This window comes from Camelus ferus, chromosome 1, assembly GCF_009834535.1.
Source record: "Camelus ferus isolate YT-003-E chromosome 1, BCGSAC_Cfer_1.0, whole genome shotgun sequence".
Classification (NCBI taxonomy): Eukaryota; Metazoa; Chordata; class Mammalia; order Artiodactyla; family Camelidae; genus Camelus; species Camelus ferus.
Window position 1 is genome coordinate 120,540,884 of NC_045696.1, and position 14,425 is coordinate 120,555,308.

At 49.0% G+C, this 14,425-nt stretch overlaps 1 protein-coding gene across 4 annotated transcripts in view; it reads left to right on the forward strand.

Moving 5' to 3' along the window:
- Nucleotides 1-14,425, forward strand: part of COL6A6 (collagen type VI alpha 6 chain) — a 168,402-nt gene that overhangs the window by 143,894 nt on the left and 10,083 nt on the right. For 3 of the 4 annotated variants that reach the window (XM_032489322.1, XM_032489339.1, XM_032489332.1), the window contains 5 exons: nucleotides 50-61; nucleotides 3,437-3,930; nucleotides 6,733-6,829; nucleotides 9,599-10,270; nucleotides 13,037-13,130. In XM_032489322.1, the coding sequence (XP_032345213.1) occupies nucleotides 50-61; nucleotides 3,437-3,930; nucleotides 6,733-6,829; nucleotides 9,599-10,270; nucleotides 13,037-13,130 (1,369 nt within the window). The remainder of the gene's footprint in view (nucleotides 1-49; nucleotides 62-3,436; nucleotides 3,931-6,732; nucleotides 6,830-9,598; nucleotides 10,271-13,036; nucleotides 13,131-14,425) is intronic. The other variant, XM_032489331.1, reaches the window with a different exon arrangement.

Sequence of the window (14,425 nt, forward strand, 5' to 3'; positions counted from 1 at the left end):
TGCTGTCCTCCCAAATAATAACCCAGTCTCCTTTGTTTTTCTTCCCCAGCCAGCAGACACGGTGAGTAATCTTTATTTACAGCCTCTTATAATCAAGCTCCAAAATGTCAGACATCTGGAAAGATGGCTTAGCCCCGTGGGTTGCCTGCCAAATTGTATAAATTTTATCTGGACTCTCTGCTGCCTCATACTGGTAGCGCAGACCTGCCTCCAATAAATCACTTGAGTTGAAGCTGAGTCTCCCAGCTATTTGTCAACCGAGTGGCTTGATTTTTTTAATTACTCGTATTTTAAGGGCCAATATCACCATTTACCTCACCAAGAGAATTTCTGTAATAGTATCTCTCCCCTCTTCCATCTTCTCTCTCTCTTTGTGTGCCGTATTACCTCTGTAGTCCAGTGGTTAGGGATTAAGATGCCAAGGGCAAAAGTGTGGAGAAGAAAGGTAAGGATGATCAGACGGCAAGTGAGCTGCACGTGTCACTCAGATAAAATCTCTGGAGCTCATAGCTGATGTTAATTGCCAAGTTGGGTCAGTATCTCTGTGCGCCAGTTTCCAGGTACGTTACAGACACTCGTTACGTGATGTTTTCGTGTAGACCTGTCATCCCCTACTTACACCTTTATACCCTTATACCTTTGGTATCACCCATCAACTCTTGCCCTCTGATTACGTGTTCACTCACCCAACAAGTACTGGCGCCTATTAGGTGCCAGTCTCTGAGATACAGGCGACGCAGGGCTGAATTAGATGGACGTAAACTCTGTGTTCAGAAGCTTCCACTCTAGTGGAGGACCCAGATAATAAACAAAGGAAGGAATCACAGAATCCCTTAGTTGCTGTGAGAGAAAGAATGAGGTGTTCTGTCACGGAATATAGCTAGGGGAGGGGAGAAATGTCTCTGGGTGTAGGACTCCTCTTTGAGGTGATAGCATGGAAGTTAGGATGAAGAAGGAAAAGAAGCCAGCTTTGCGAGAGCCAGGCAGGGGGTCCTGTGCGTGCAAAGACAGACCCAGGGGTCTGCTAGGAGCTGACGGAAGCCCAGTGTGACTGGGACACGGGGAGGAGGGGGAGGCTGGTGTGTGAAGACGGGGAGGAGGAGGAGGCAGGGGCCAGACCACGCTGAGCTCTGTGGGTTTAAGAAGGAGGCCGGACGTCATTTAAGTGGGAAGGTACTCCAACGTTTATGGGAAGGATTGAAGGGAAGAACGTGAACTGGTGAACAGTTTGTTAACGCTTATTTGGGGGCTGCTGTGGAAGAGGGCTTGCAGAGGGGATGGGCATAAGTCAGAGGACTGGCCCTGGGGGCAGGGGATGTGTTGAGCTCCTCCAGGCAGACGCAGCGGTGGCCTGGACTGGCCACTCTGCTGGGTGTTAGGCACGTGGTGGTGTTTGGTTCCCCTTCCTCCGTCACCTGCTCTGTGCCCAGCAGACACCATCAGTGTGCAGGGCGGAGCCACAGAGCCACCTTGGGTCCCCAGGTGGGGATCCACACCTGGAGGGGACCCTCCTTGGTGCCACCACAATCCAGCCCAGTTTCCTCAAAATCCCTGGGGTCCTGGCAGCAAGCTGAATTAGCCCTTAGGTGTCTTTTCCTGAAAACTTGAATTTTTCCTTCTCTTTGGTGAGTGCAGAATATTATTTCCCTTTATCTCTAAATGACACCCGAAGCTGCACTGTAGTTTTGCTGCTGTTGCCCTCATATGAAATAGGAGCCCAGAGAAAAAGCTCACAGAACCACTGTCATGTTTGGTCCTAATCTGACTCTGTGTGTGTGAGTGTGAAATTGACAAGGGCTCAATTTTTTTTTTTTTAAAGTATCTGCTCAGCCCACTCAGACTCAGAAGCTAATGAATTCTGTCCTGTCTCCATTGAGATCCAGTCTGATTGGGGTTGAACATTTATTCTTACTGGTCCTTCTGTTTGTGATGGTCACAGAGTCCAGGCCCAGAGGGAGTTGAGACTCTGGCACTCAGGCGGTAAGGCCCGGCCCCGGTGGGTCTGAGTTCTGAGCTTACCTGGGATGAGCCGACTCAGTGGCCTCTGAACGCGAGGAGGCCTCCCTCCAGGGGGTGCGCACCATCCAGATTTCCTCCTACCAGTGTGCATCTTGACGCCAGGCTTCCGTCTCTCCTTCCTGCACCTGCTGCAGAGAACTGTCTGTGTTTGGCTCTTGTTCGTTTAGTGTTTATGAGACTAAACACGAATAGATGGGACTAACCATCGCAGATCCAGAGACGCTGTCCCTGTCTCTGCGCTTCGTGAAGTAGTGGGGGAGGTGAACGATAACCAGTCACATAGAAATCTCCCACTGTGACCAGGATACGAGCATTAAAAAGGATGCACTGGGAGCAATGAATACATTGTAACACTTACATAAGAGTTTAATCATCATACTTCAGAGTTTCTCTAAGTCGTAAGGTATATTTATTGGTTAAACCTGCATTTCTAACTGTTAAGTAAAAATGTATCAGTTAAAGCTTTCTGCATTCTTTTAAGTCGTAGTTCTCTCAGTGAGTAAGTCTGTAATGATAATTATAACAGTAATGGTTATGTTGATTGAGCACCTGCTACGTGCCAGGCACTGCTGTCCTAAGAACTTTCCCTGTGCTGATTCACTCCATCCTCAACACAGGCAGGGGGTGAGGTTAGGACGGCCAATACAGAGATGAGCACACTGAGGCTCAGAGAGGGTAAGTCACAGGGGCCAGGTCACACAGCCAGTGAGTAGTTGGGCCAGGGCTTAAACACGTCCCTGCGGTGCCCACTCTCTGCATCTAATGGTGGTTCTTACAGGCTGTCAGTCCTCTCCCAGTCTGCCTGAGATTATCAGCAGGGCTTGGACCGCCATCCCTTTGTAAACCCTGTTACGTTTCCTCATTAAATTAAAAAAAAAAAAAAGTATCGTGAAGTGTATTTAACAGAGAGAAGTTTCAGCAACAAACACAGTACCATTGGTCTAATCTCTGGAGGCAAACGGGCATACCCCTGAACTCTTTATTATTTAGAAGGAGTTTGGTAATGAACTTACAAATTGCATTAAAACGCAAATCGGATTAGAGACTTTCCCTTGTGCTTCATTTTTGTTTTTTCTTTTTAAATTATTACCATTTATTTAATGGAGGTACTGGGGACTGAACCCAGGACCTTGTGCGTGCTAATGAGCATGTGCTCTGCGGCTGAGCTGTACCCTGCCACCGCCTCTTGTGTTTCATTTTAAAAGCACACAGTTTCTCTGATAGCATCTGTAATTATTCAAGGTTTCCACACTTAATATTTTAAGTGTTTGTTCTACTATTTAAGTGATTAGTATCTCATGATTTAACGTTCAGTTATTTTAATACTGCACGTGTAGAGGTACTCGGCCTCCCATGCAGGTACCTTTCGTCTGTGTTAAGCGAGTGCGCTCCGGGTAAAGGTGCCCTTGCCTCGTAGGGAAACCCGAGTGCCCCGTGCATCCCACCGAGCTGGTGTTCGCGCTGGACCAGTCCCGGGGCGTCACGGAGCCGGAGTTTGTGCGGATGAAGGAGATGATGTCCTCCGTGGTGCGGGGCCTCCGGGTCCGGGAGCACAGCTGCCCCGCAGGCGCGCGCGTGGCCGTCCTCGCCTACGACTCCCACGCCAGGCACCTCATCCGCTTCTCGGACGCCTACGGGAAGGACCGACTCCTCCGGGAAATCCAGGCCCTTCCTTACGAGCGGTCCTCAGCCGGCCGGGAGGTCGGCCAGGCCATGAGGTTCGTCTCCAGGCACGTGTTCAAGCGCGCGCTCCCGGGCGCGCACACCCGCCGGGTCGCCACCTTCTTCAGCGGAGGCCCGTCCGCCGACCCCCAGACCATCACCACGGCCACCTTGGAGTTCAGCGCCCTGGACATCATCCCAGTGGTGATCGCCTTCACCAACGTGCCCTCCGTCCGGCGCTCGTTCGCGGTAAGAAGGGGAACCCTGTCATAGGACTTGCTTCTCCTTTTGCCGATGTTTAGAACTGTACTAAGCATTTATTGCTACCAACCGGAAGATGCCAAGCCCTCTAAACGCATTATCCTGTTCCATGCTCACAAGCAGTCTGCATGAGACGGGAATAATTGTTACTCCCGTTGGCTGGATGAGAAAACCGAGCCTGGAGAACCTGACCTACATGCCCGGGTTCACAGATTAGAAGTGGCAACATCAGGGCTTGAACCCAGGCTTGCTATTCTAGCGCTCCTCTGAGGGCCTTTCTGAGTTGCCTCTAAGTGTAAAAATACTTAATAACGGCCAGTAAATGTTCCCGGATGTCACTGACACGGCCAGGGTGGCAGTCATTGCCGTAGGTGTTAACCAACGGACTGATTGGATAACTTCACCGATCATGTCGATGTCCACATTTTATAAAGGAAGAGTCATGCCAGCTACAGCTTCTTAAGTTGCAGCTTAAAATCTTACTGTGTAGCATTTCTAAATCAACCGCCCAGGATCACAATGACCTTGAAAACACCCTATGGCAGGGGGTCCACACAGAAGGCCCGCTGGACCCGGCAAAGTTCCGTGTCCACCCAGTATGCTGTCTTGTTCTCCGTTCGTGGGGAGAGCCTGGGGAGGGGCCCCAAGCAGCCACCAAGGGTGTTGGAAGAATGCACCTTGAACCAGCAGGACAAGCATTTGAATGTTATTTCATGTAGAGAAAGTGAGTCACTGTCTTCAAGTGTGTGGAAGATTATTACCAGCTGAACTCCAAGTCAGAGAAACCTCTTATTAGGGAAACAGCAGGGCAAACCCCAGGTTAGACTTAACTAAGAACTTCCCAAAGGCAGGATTGACTTATATTGTCATAGGCCAAATGGCTCAAGGTAGGTGGTCAAGATGCCACCTTTTTGTGAGAGGTCACTCACCTGTTGACTTCTGTCCCTCTTGGAGACTGGCAGCTATGAGGAAGCAGCCTTCTGGGGCCCTTTCCAGCTCCCTAATTTTCTGTGAAATTGTTAAAAATGAGCAGACCAGATTGAAAGGTGGTACTCCTCTGTAAAGTACGGAGAGCAGAGCTTGTCTCCTGGGGCTGGTGGTGAAGGTGAAATGATGTCACTCCACGCCCCAGGCCCTTGGAGCTTCTGGTGAGCACGCCAGGATGCTAGCTTTTGCTTTAAATATGACTGTTATCAGTTGCTTGATGCAAAATGAAAATCTGTTGAACAGTATTAAAGTCTGGCTTGTAAAGGAGCTGAACCCACTGTTAGCATCTTTGAACTAACTCAGAATTATGCAGTTGAACAGGCTGATGTACGAGGCTCATGAAAGAAAAAGCACATAACTGAGAAAACTGGGGCCAGGTTACACGGAGGCAGCAGCTCGGAAGTGGATGGATCTGGGTGCGCACGGAGTCCTCTTCATTCCCGGTTTACTGGGAGCCCCCATGGCCCCTGGCCTTTATTTAGTCACAAAACAGGAGACAACTCTTAATATCCTGATGCAAATGGTTGGTGGTACTTGTGATATAAATTCAAACAGATGCAATTCCACCCACCCCCTCAAAGCTCTGTGCCTAGCATAGAACTTAAGAAAACGTTTTGTGAGGTTTGTCTTTTTAAACTGTGGAGGGTTAACAGTCCCTCTTAGAGATTCTATCCAAATCACCTAGGGACTCTGCTCCTTTCTTGAAGGAGTTTATCTTAAAAGAGCCCCAGCGAAGGTTCAGATTCTTGACAGTGACCTTCAGAAGTCAGACTTGGTTCCAAGGTGCATCCATCCAGCAGATGGTGAGTGAGCAGCTTGTGTAGACCAGGTGCGCCCTAGGCTCTGGGGGAGACAGGGTAAAGTAGAAAACCAGAAACCTCGTCCACTCGAGGGCGCAGCTGTGCAGGGCTGTCCAGAAGGTCTCCGTGCAAGCTGGTGAGAAGCCAGTACCTGACATTTCAAAAGAGATCATGTTGCCACTTCTCCATTTTCCCTCTTTTTCTTCCATCATTCTCTTCCCTTGTGCTTACCTACACCTAAACTTGTTTTTTATTAAGAACAGAAGTCCATTTTAGTGACGCGATGAATTCTTATTTGGAGGCTATATCACAAAACCCTAGTTCGATGCATCATCATCATGCCTTTGACATCTCAAATCATCTGAGAGTTTGGCAGAATCCAAATGAAATTTGGAGCCAGTGTGGACATGTGGGGCAGGTCTCAGCAGCCGACACAGGCTCGCTTCCCTATGTGTCTGAGCAAACGGGTTGTGCGTCTGATTTCTCCTGCTGCTCTGGGACTTGGTGGGGAGGGCGCGTCTCGGGTCCTCTTCTTTAAACGGCTTCCGTGTCATGTCGTCTGATCTTCCTTTGACCTTCCTTGGAGCTTGTTTCCCATCTATAAAACAGGGACGACGTGAGAAGAACGAGCTCCCTGGGCTTTGCGACGATGGGTGTGGAAGTGCTTGGTGTCTGTCACCACTCGCGAGGCACCCACCAGGTGCCAGAAAAGTTCTTTTCCGTTAGGAACTGATGTAGCGCCCCCAGTGGTCTTCGTAGGGATTGTGATGACTCCGTTTCACAAGTGAGGGAAGAAGCCGAGGCAAAGGAGGAACCTGTCATCCAGCTGCAGGGGGAGTCAGCTTAAACCCAGGCAGTGGTCTCAGCACCCCTCCCCTCCCCACCCCATTGTGCTTCCTCCCTGGACCCCCTTAGCAGGGGCCCCATCGCGCTCTCCAGTCCATCCTGGGAGGGTCCTGCCACCCCACCAGGCAGCTCTTCCTCCTGCTTCCCCTCCTTGCAGATCGAGGACACTGGCACATTCCAGGTCATCATGGTTCCGTCCGGAGCGGATTACACGCCAGCGCTGGAGGGCCTGCAGCGGTGCACTTTCTGCTACGGTAAGACCCACAGACAGGATGTACCCTGATCTGGCCCCTCAAGTGCAGTGAGTCACCGCTGGCAGGAGCGGCTGGAACTTGGCAGCAGGGATGCCCAGAGCCACGGGAGCACCTCCCTGGGGCTCTGCGCTGCCCCGCCCCCAGATGGAGTGGGGACACTAGTGCCGCCGCCAGGAAACCGTCATCATTTTCAGAAAAACTTCAGCCTGTCCCATTGCCAAGCTTTTCATGCTGTAAAGTATATTTATGAATTTTCAAAATCTCTAGCGTTCACCAGCCAAAGAAATGCTTTGCAGGAGAAATGGAAATTAGCAGAGATTCGTGCATTGCTCGTTGGAAGGAGGCTTCACGGACTCCCACGTGTCACGCATCAAGAAGAGTCGCAGTGCTGGTTTGTCTGTGGTGTTTTAGACGCAGTCTAAAACACCACAGCTGGAGAACTGGCCAGACCAAATAGGAGACTAAATATAACTGGACAATTAATAATAATTGGAGTGCTCTAATAATTACAAAGACAGGTTTGAACCTTCTGTGTCTTTTTGCTCTAATAATTACAAAGATTGCTGGTGGGTGTGACGGCTAACAGTTATCAGACACTCATCATTAGCCATGCACCGCTCTGACCGCTGACGGTGGTAATGAGGACAGTTAATACTTAAGCTGCTGTGTTCACTGTGTTCTAAGGACTCTTCTCATTGTTTGATTCAATCCTTATAATCGCTCTAAAACATCTGAATGGTTATTAGCTCCTTTTTACAGGGGAGATGAAATAGTTTGCTTACAGCCAGGTCACACCCAAGAAAGCTGGCTTTAAAACACTTGCAGTTCATGAGTGGCCCTGATGGATCCCTGGAGCTCCGTGCCACAGAGGCGACCTCGCAGGGAGGTGCGACTCTGAGGGAGACGCGGGAGGTCTTCTAGGAGCCCTCTCCTTTCCGTCTTCCCCTCTGCTTCCCTCTGATGGGTCCCTCCCTTCCCCGCTGCCCCCGGGTTGCACAGGGCCTGTCACGTGCCGGCACTCTGCGCACCGCTGTTAAGGGTCCGAGCGTCCCCTGGGCGGACCCGGCCCACCTTGAGCACTCGGCTGCGCGGTCACTCAGTGACCGCAGCGCACTGGTATGCTGCACGGTCAGAGGGCGCACATGTGTGTCTGGGGATAGATCTTGGCTCTGCTTCTTGGCTGAAACTCTTGTTTTGTCTCTAAGGCTTTTAAGGGAAGCTATTTTGGCTGTCATTTCCTGCAGCTAAGAAACCCCGCAAAAATTGAACCAGTGGGCGGCGTGCGGTGCCCGGTTTTGGAAAGCCTCTCGCACACAGGTGACCATGCTGTCCCCTGACAAACGTGAAGCGTGGTCGTCAGATCTTGCTGAGTGTCGAGAGGGGAACCGTGACTTGTTGGGAGCCGTGTCCTCACCAAGTCCATGAGTGGGACTGAAGTTCTGCAGCTGGCCGCACACCCTGGGGGCTGCATCCTCGGGATGACCCTTACATCTCAAAGTTTTTATTCACGTCCCAGATCCACATCTAAGTTGTCCACACTCGTGTTTTTGGTTTCTCTTTCTTCTCTTTGGCTTTTAAAGAGGACATTCTCCTTCAGTGTCGGCTGTGGCTGAAAAGCCAGGATTGCAGGATGTCAGCCCTGGAAGGGCTCTCGGGACGAGTCTCATGCAGTCACCTCGCTGTGCAGAATTGAGGCCCAGCGGTGGCTTGGACAGGCCCACCCCGCAGGCTTGTCTCTGGGGACAGCGAGACCAGAACCCAGACATCGTGGCTCTCAGGCCCTGCGACCGCCCGGCTGCGGTCCCACACGGCCTCGTCTCTGACAATATGGCCCTGATAGGCAGACACTTGAAACACTGGTGTATCTTTGGCAAAGTGACTTCACCCTCCTGGCCTCAGTAAAATTAGAAGAGTAGGTGACCTCTAAGATCCTTTTTATTTCCGATTTCTTTTTCTTCCTCTGAATATTCATTGTGGTCAGAGCCAATGAAATCCATTCTCTGTTTTTATGACCACCCTTTTCGTAAAGGAGATGTGCATGTTTATTAAAATGACCTCACGCGTTATGAAAGCCCATTAGCCTGCAGCGTTTGTGTGTGTTTATTTAACAAGCACATATTGAGCTTTCGACTAACAGGCACTTTAGACATACAAACATGGGTGGTAGCTCTGTCCTGAATGTCTACGCAGAGCCAGACGTCACGTTATAAACCTTTACTTGAATTGAAATACAAGGCTCCTTGCTTTTCTTCACTCAGTCTTAAGCAGATGACTTTTCAGACTAAAGTCAGAGGCCATTCGCTTTTACATCATGGTAGTGTACTCGTACAAGCGCAAGATGAATTGTCCACTTCATTCTTTATAAACTTAAAACACAGCCGAGATGAAACTTCTGTTAGACAGCCTCATTTTAAAAAGTTGGGGGGCAGGGTAGAGCTCAGTGGTGGAGTGCATGCTTGGCACGCACGAGGTCCTGGGTTCAGTCCCCAGTACCTCCGTTGAAAAAATGAATAAATAAAATGAAAAATTAAAGGTCAGACAACAGTCATGAATGGGATTCAAGACACAGGCTGGATATAAAGTCTGTGCTGTTTGGATAAAGATGTAATCCACATACTAGGAAACCTTCCCGTTGCTGCTCCCAGAGTCACTTAGAAGCTCTGTGAACATCAGAGATGAGGCGCTTCCCAGTGCTGAAATATCTGAGATGCTGCCCTTCCTCTTCTGTCCATTCCTGGTGAGTAACCCTCGGTGACTTTTGCTCCACAGACATATGCAACCCGGATGCTTCTTGCGATCAGGCCAGACCACCTCCCGTGCAGGCTTACGTGGATGCTGCGTTCCTGGTGGACAGCTCCCGGCACGTGGGGAGGGCGGAGTTTGAAGACATCAGGGGCTTCCTGGGCGCGCTGTTGGATCACTTTGAAGTCAGCCCGGAGCCCGAGACCTCTGTCACTGGAGACCGGGTGGCCCTCCTGAGCTACGCTCCCCCTGGCTTCCTCGCCCGCTCTCAGGGGAGTCCCGTTAGGACTGAGTTCAACCTCACCACCTACAGGAGTAAACGTCTCATGAAGAGGCACGTGGACGAGTCGGTGCAGCAGCTCCACGGAGATGCTTTCCTTGGCCACGCCCTGCAGTGGGCTCTGGACAATGTCTTCCTAAAGACACCCAACCTGAGGAGAAACAAAGTCATTTTCGTGATATCAGCGGGGGAAACCAGTCACCTGGACAGGGAAACCTTGAGGAAAGAATCCTGGAGAGCCAAGTGTCAAGGTTATGCTCTCTTTGTGTTCTCCCTGGGCCCTTCGTGGAGTGACCAGGAACTGGAGGACCTAGCCAGCTTCCCTCTGGATCACCATCTGATCCAGCTTGGCCGCATCCATAAACCTGACCACAGTTATGGCGTGAAGTTTTTGAAGGCTTTTATGAGCTCCGTCAGGCGTAAGTCATAAAATCCGTTCCTCCTCGCACATTCAGAGTATAACTTGGTATTCCCCAAAGAAGGGTTCATGAGCTGACGTGGTTCTTGGAAACCTCTGTCTCCAAGGGCACCGCAGGGTCAGAGAGGAAAATGTGGAATGATGGAGGGTGGAGGGAGGGAGCCTCTGATTTCTAAGCATTTCATTTTCTGGCTCATCTTTTTTATGCCTCTCGTTCCTATGGAGACGCAGTCATAACAAGCAGCTGCTCACACATCTGTCTGCAGGGAGCAGTAGAGTCCAGGGGTGGGAAGTCACAGCCTAGACATGAGCTAGAGTGGAAACCCCCACGGTGGAACATGATCCTGCTGTCCTTTGATAGAAAGTGTGACCATGTAACACACCCCAAGAGAGCCCAAGAAAAATTCAGCAGTTCTGGGCTTTGCTTTTACAAGGTCCCAAGACAGAATTTGAAGTCTTAAGAGACACCCTTCTACCGGTCAGTGAAAGATACCCACCTGCAAAATTTCTCAGCCTTGTTAATGACTTTGTATGATCCCCGTAATTAGTGTAACAGGTGCCCATAAAAAAGAAACGCAGGCTGTTTCTTGGCGTGAGCTTGCCTTGAAAGTATGCGATTCGTTTCAAATGGAATGGGATGGATTAAAAGAAACCATGTCCTGATGTGGCTCTGGAGGTTGACAACCACGGTTGGGTTTCTGATTGTTTTCATGGTGAACATACTCTTGGGGGTTAGATAAAAAAAAAAAAAAAAAGTGAACGCTCAGGCTAAGAAGTACGCAGTGCAGCTGAAGGGAGCTTCTGACCACGTCCCAAACTTGTCACTGACGTTGCACGGTGAGACCTGCTAAGGCGGCAAAGACGTGGACGGGCCGGGGTCGGTGAGGTCTGGGGAGCCTGGGGAAGTGGTCAGTGGGGCTGCTGCTGTGTCCCCTGGTCCCCTGCTCCCCCAGGTGTCAGTCTAGGACCCACCTCCCAGCATCATCTAGGAGCTTATGAAGAATGCAGAATCTCAGGCCCTGCCCCAGGCAGTCTGATCCAGAATCTGCATGTTATCAGGAGTCCCAGGGGATCCGCATGCACATTATGGTTTGAGAAACCCAGATACACGAGCAGTGTGTTCCTAGAATGAAATGTGCATGGGCATGTTCTGTAATAGGGACCAGGAAGCTGAGCCACGAGAAATGAGGCACAAAGTACGGGGTGCTGGGGGTCTTTCTGAGGAAGAGATCACAAAGGATTTGTAAGGGTGAAACAAAAGAACACCCAGAAAGATGCAGAAACTTTTAAAGAAACACTCCTTATAAGGCAAAAAGTTGAAAGGAAGTTAAGATGGAGTTTCCATTCCCAGCCCCCCAAATTCGTGGTGGTGTTCCATGGTAATTAGTCCAACTGCATTAAAGGACACCCTCGCCACCACCCAGGGGAAGGGGAAGAGGTATTTAAGGAGGAATGATGGGGTAAGGGAGAGACATATTAAGTGCTTTTGAAAAACTATGACCATGACATGGTTATACACCACTTTTCTGAAACTTAAGTATCAAGAAATTGCCAATCTTGGTGGCGGGGAGGGTGTAGCTCAGGGGTAGTGTGTGTTTAGCACGCACGAGCTCCTGGGTTCAATCCCCAGTACCTCCATTAAAATAAGAAAATAAACAAGCAACCCCCCCCAAATAAATAAATAAGACATCTCTAATCTTTATAGCTGTAAATCCAGCCTGCTGCATCCCGTAGCAGGCCCCCAGATGCACTCTCCCAACTTTCCCACGTGTGTATGAGGTACCTGCCCTGAGCCACTCCCTGCTCAGATGCGGGATATCAAGGGGTGACCCACACTGTTGTGGTCTCTGCCCTCCTGGGGGTTCTTCCAGCTCTCTCTGAGCCCACCCCGCTGTGACAGAGTTGGCTGTCAGGCACAGTCTGCATTGGAATCAACACATTTTCTAAGTAAGACTACTGACAAACAACATGATGGCCAGAGTTAAGACAGATTAAAAAAAAAAAAAAAAAAAAAACCTAAAAATCAGATGCACAACCAAGGAAACGTCGCAGTCCTGGCCGTGCGGTTGAGAAGCACCCACCCAGTCCACAGCAGCAGCCCCGGAGGTGGTGGCCCAGCCCAGGACAGGCTCGCTACTTACCACGACACTGGGTCACCAGGAAGAGATTTCATCGTGTTTAACACACAATTAAACTTAATGCTGCCAGGAAATAAATCATGCAGTTTTTAAAAGGTTCCCATCACAAAATGACCTTTAAATGGTTTGGGGAAGAGGCATGCTTTATTACTATGAAAAAATGATCATACTTCAGAGGAAATGAGCCACTAATGAATTAAACCCAAGATGGCGCTGTGGTTACAGTTGCTGTCAATGACACAGAGACCAGAAGGGGAATGTCTTTCCCCTCTGCGTTTTGATATTCCAAAGGAGCAGATAAAAAATAGCTGTTCTGCTTGGTTCATGTCAGTTAGAGGCTAGACTCTTAGGATGGACTCATGATGCCTCCTCTAATGTTTGATGGGTGTCAGCAGCGAAGGGCATCTTACTAAAGGGCAAGTTGGATTCTCCACCTGTAAATTTGGCAGAGATGCATTTTCTGAACCCAGTTTCAGAGGCTCCCCTGGGAAGTCTTCTCAGTCCCTTAGCTGGTGTCTTCCTTTGGTGGATGCTGAAGGCGGCGAAGGGACACTTGGCATACAGAGCGGGTTGCTGTAGTGTTCCCTGCTGTGATTGAGGGTCTGCTCACACATGTTTTCTCCTCCCAGGCGCGATCAACAAATACCCACCGATAAACATCAGAGCAAAGTGCAGCAGGCTGGGCGCCCCGGATCCGCAGCAGCCCCCACGGCAGCTTCAAAGGTACCGCCTGCTTGGTATTACCTGAAAGATGAATGTGCTGCCCTCTCCCTCCTCCTCTTCTCCCTCTTCGCTGTCCTATTTGGATAAAACCTTTACAGGGCGAGGTCTGGCGGTACCCACTGTAACAACCCAGATCTGACAGCGTGTGCCCCTGAGGGCAGATACAGCGTCACCCACATGAGATTCTTGCTGGAAATGTCTGACCCAAGTCTAATAACGAGGAAACCACTGGGACAGTTCCAGAATGTAGAATATCCTTCCTAGGTTTCAGTGGCATGAACAGCAGAGGGATGCGGGGACTGTTCTAGAATGGGAGAGACCACGGGGACTCAACAGCCACACATAATGGCTCCTAAATCAGGAAAAAAAGAAAAAAGGAGCTGATACTGATGACATTTGGGTGATAACTGGAGACATTTGAGTATGAACAATAGGTTGGTTGGTATTATTGATTCACATGAATTTCCTTCTGTGTGGCAGTAGCACCATGTTTGTGTAAGTGTCTTTGTTCTTGAGAGAGGTGTGCTGAAGTATTTCAGAGTCACATGTATAATGGCTGCAACCTACTTTCAGACGGTTTCCTAAAGGGGAGTGGAACGGTGTGTGTGTGTAAATATATTAAGTATATATGTGTATATAGAGATATATGTGCTTGTATGTACACACACAAAGTAGTAAGATGGTAACAGCTGGAGAATCATCTAGGTGAAAGGTATACAGGTATACGTTCATGGTTCTCTGTTCTTTAAAATATTCTGTGAATTTGACAGTTTTCAAAAGAAAAAGATAACTTGTAAAACTTAATGGATGTCAGATGAATGGATAAAGAAAATAAGATATATAAATATATACACTGGAATATTACTCAGCTATAAAAAATAATGAAATAATGCCATTTGCAGCAACATGGATGGACCCAGAGATGATCATACTAAGTGAAACGTCAAAGAGAGAAAGACAAGTATCATATGATATCACTTATATGTGGAATCTAAAAAAAAAGATACAAAGGAACTTATTTACAAACTAGAAATAGACTCACAGACATAGAAAACAAACTGTGGTTACCAAAGGGGAAAGTGGTTGGGTGGGGAGGGATAAATTGGGGGAGTTTGGGATTTGCAGATACATACTACTGTATATAAAACAGGTAAATAACAAGGACTTACTACATAGCACAGGGAACTATATTCAACATCTTGTAATAACCTATAGTGGAAAAGAATCTGAAAAGAATCATATATATATATATATATATCAGTTACATATATACACCAATTATATATACACACACT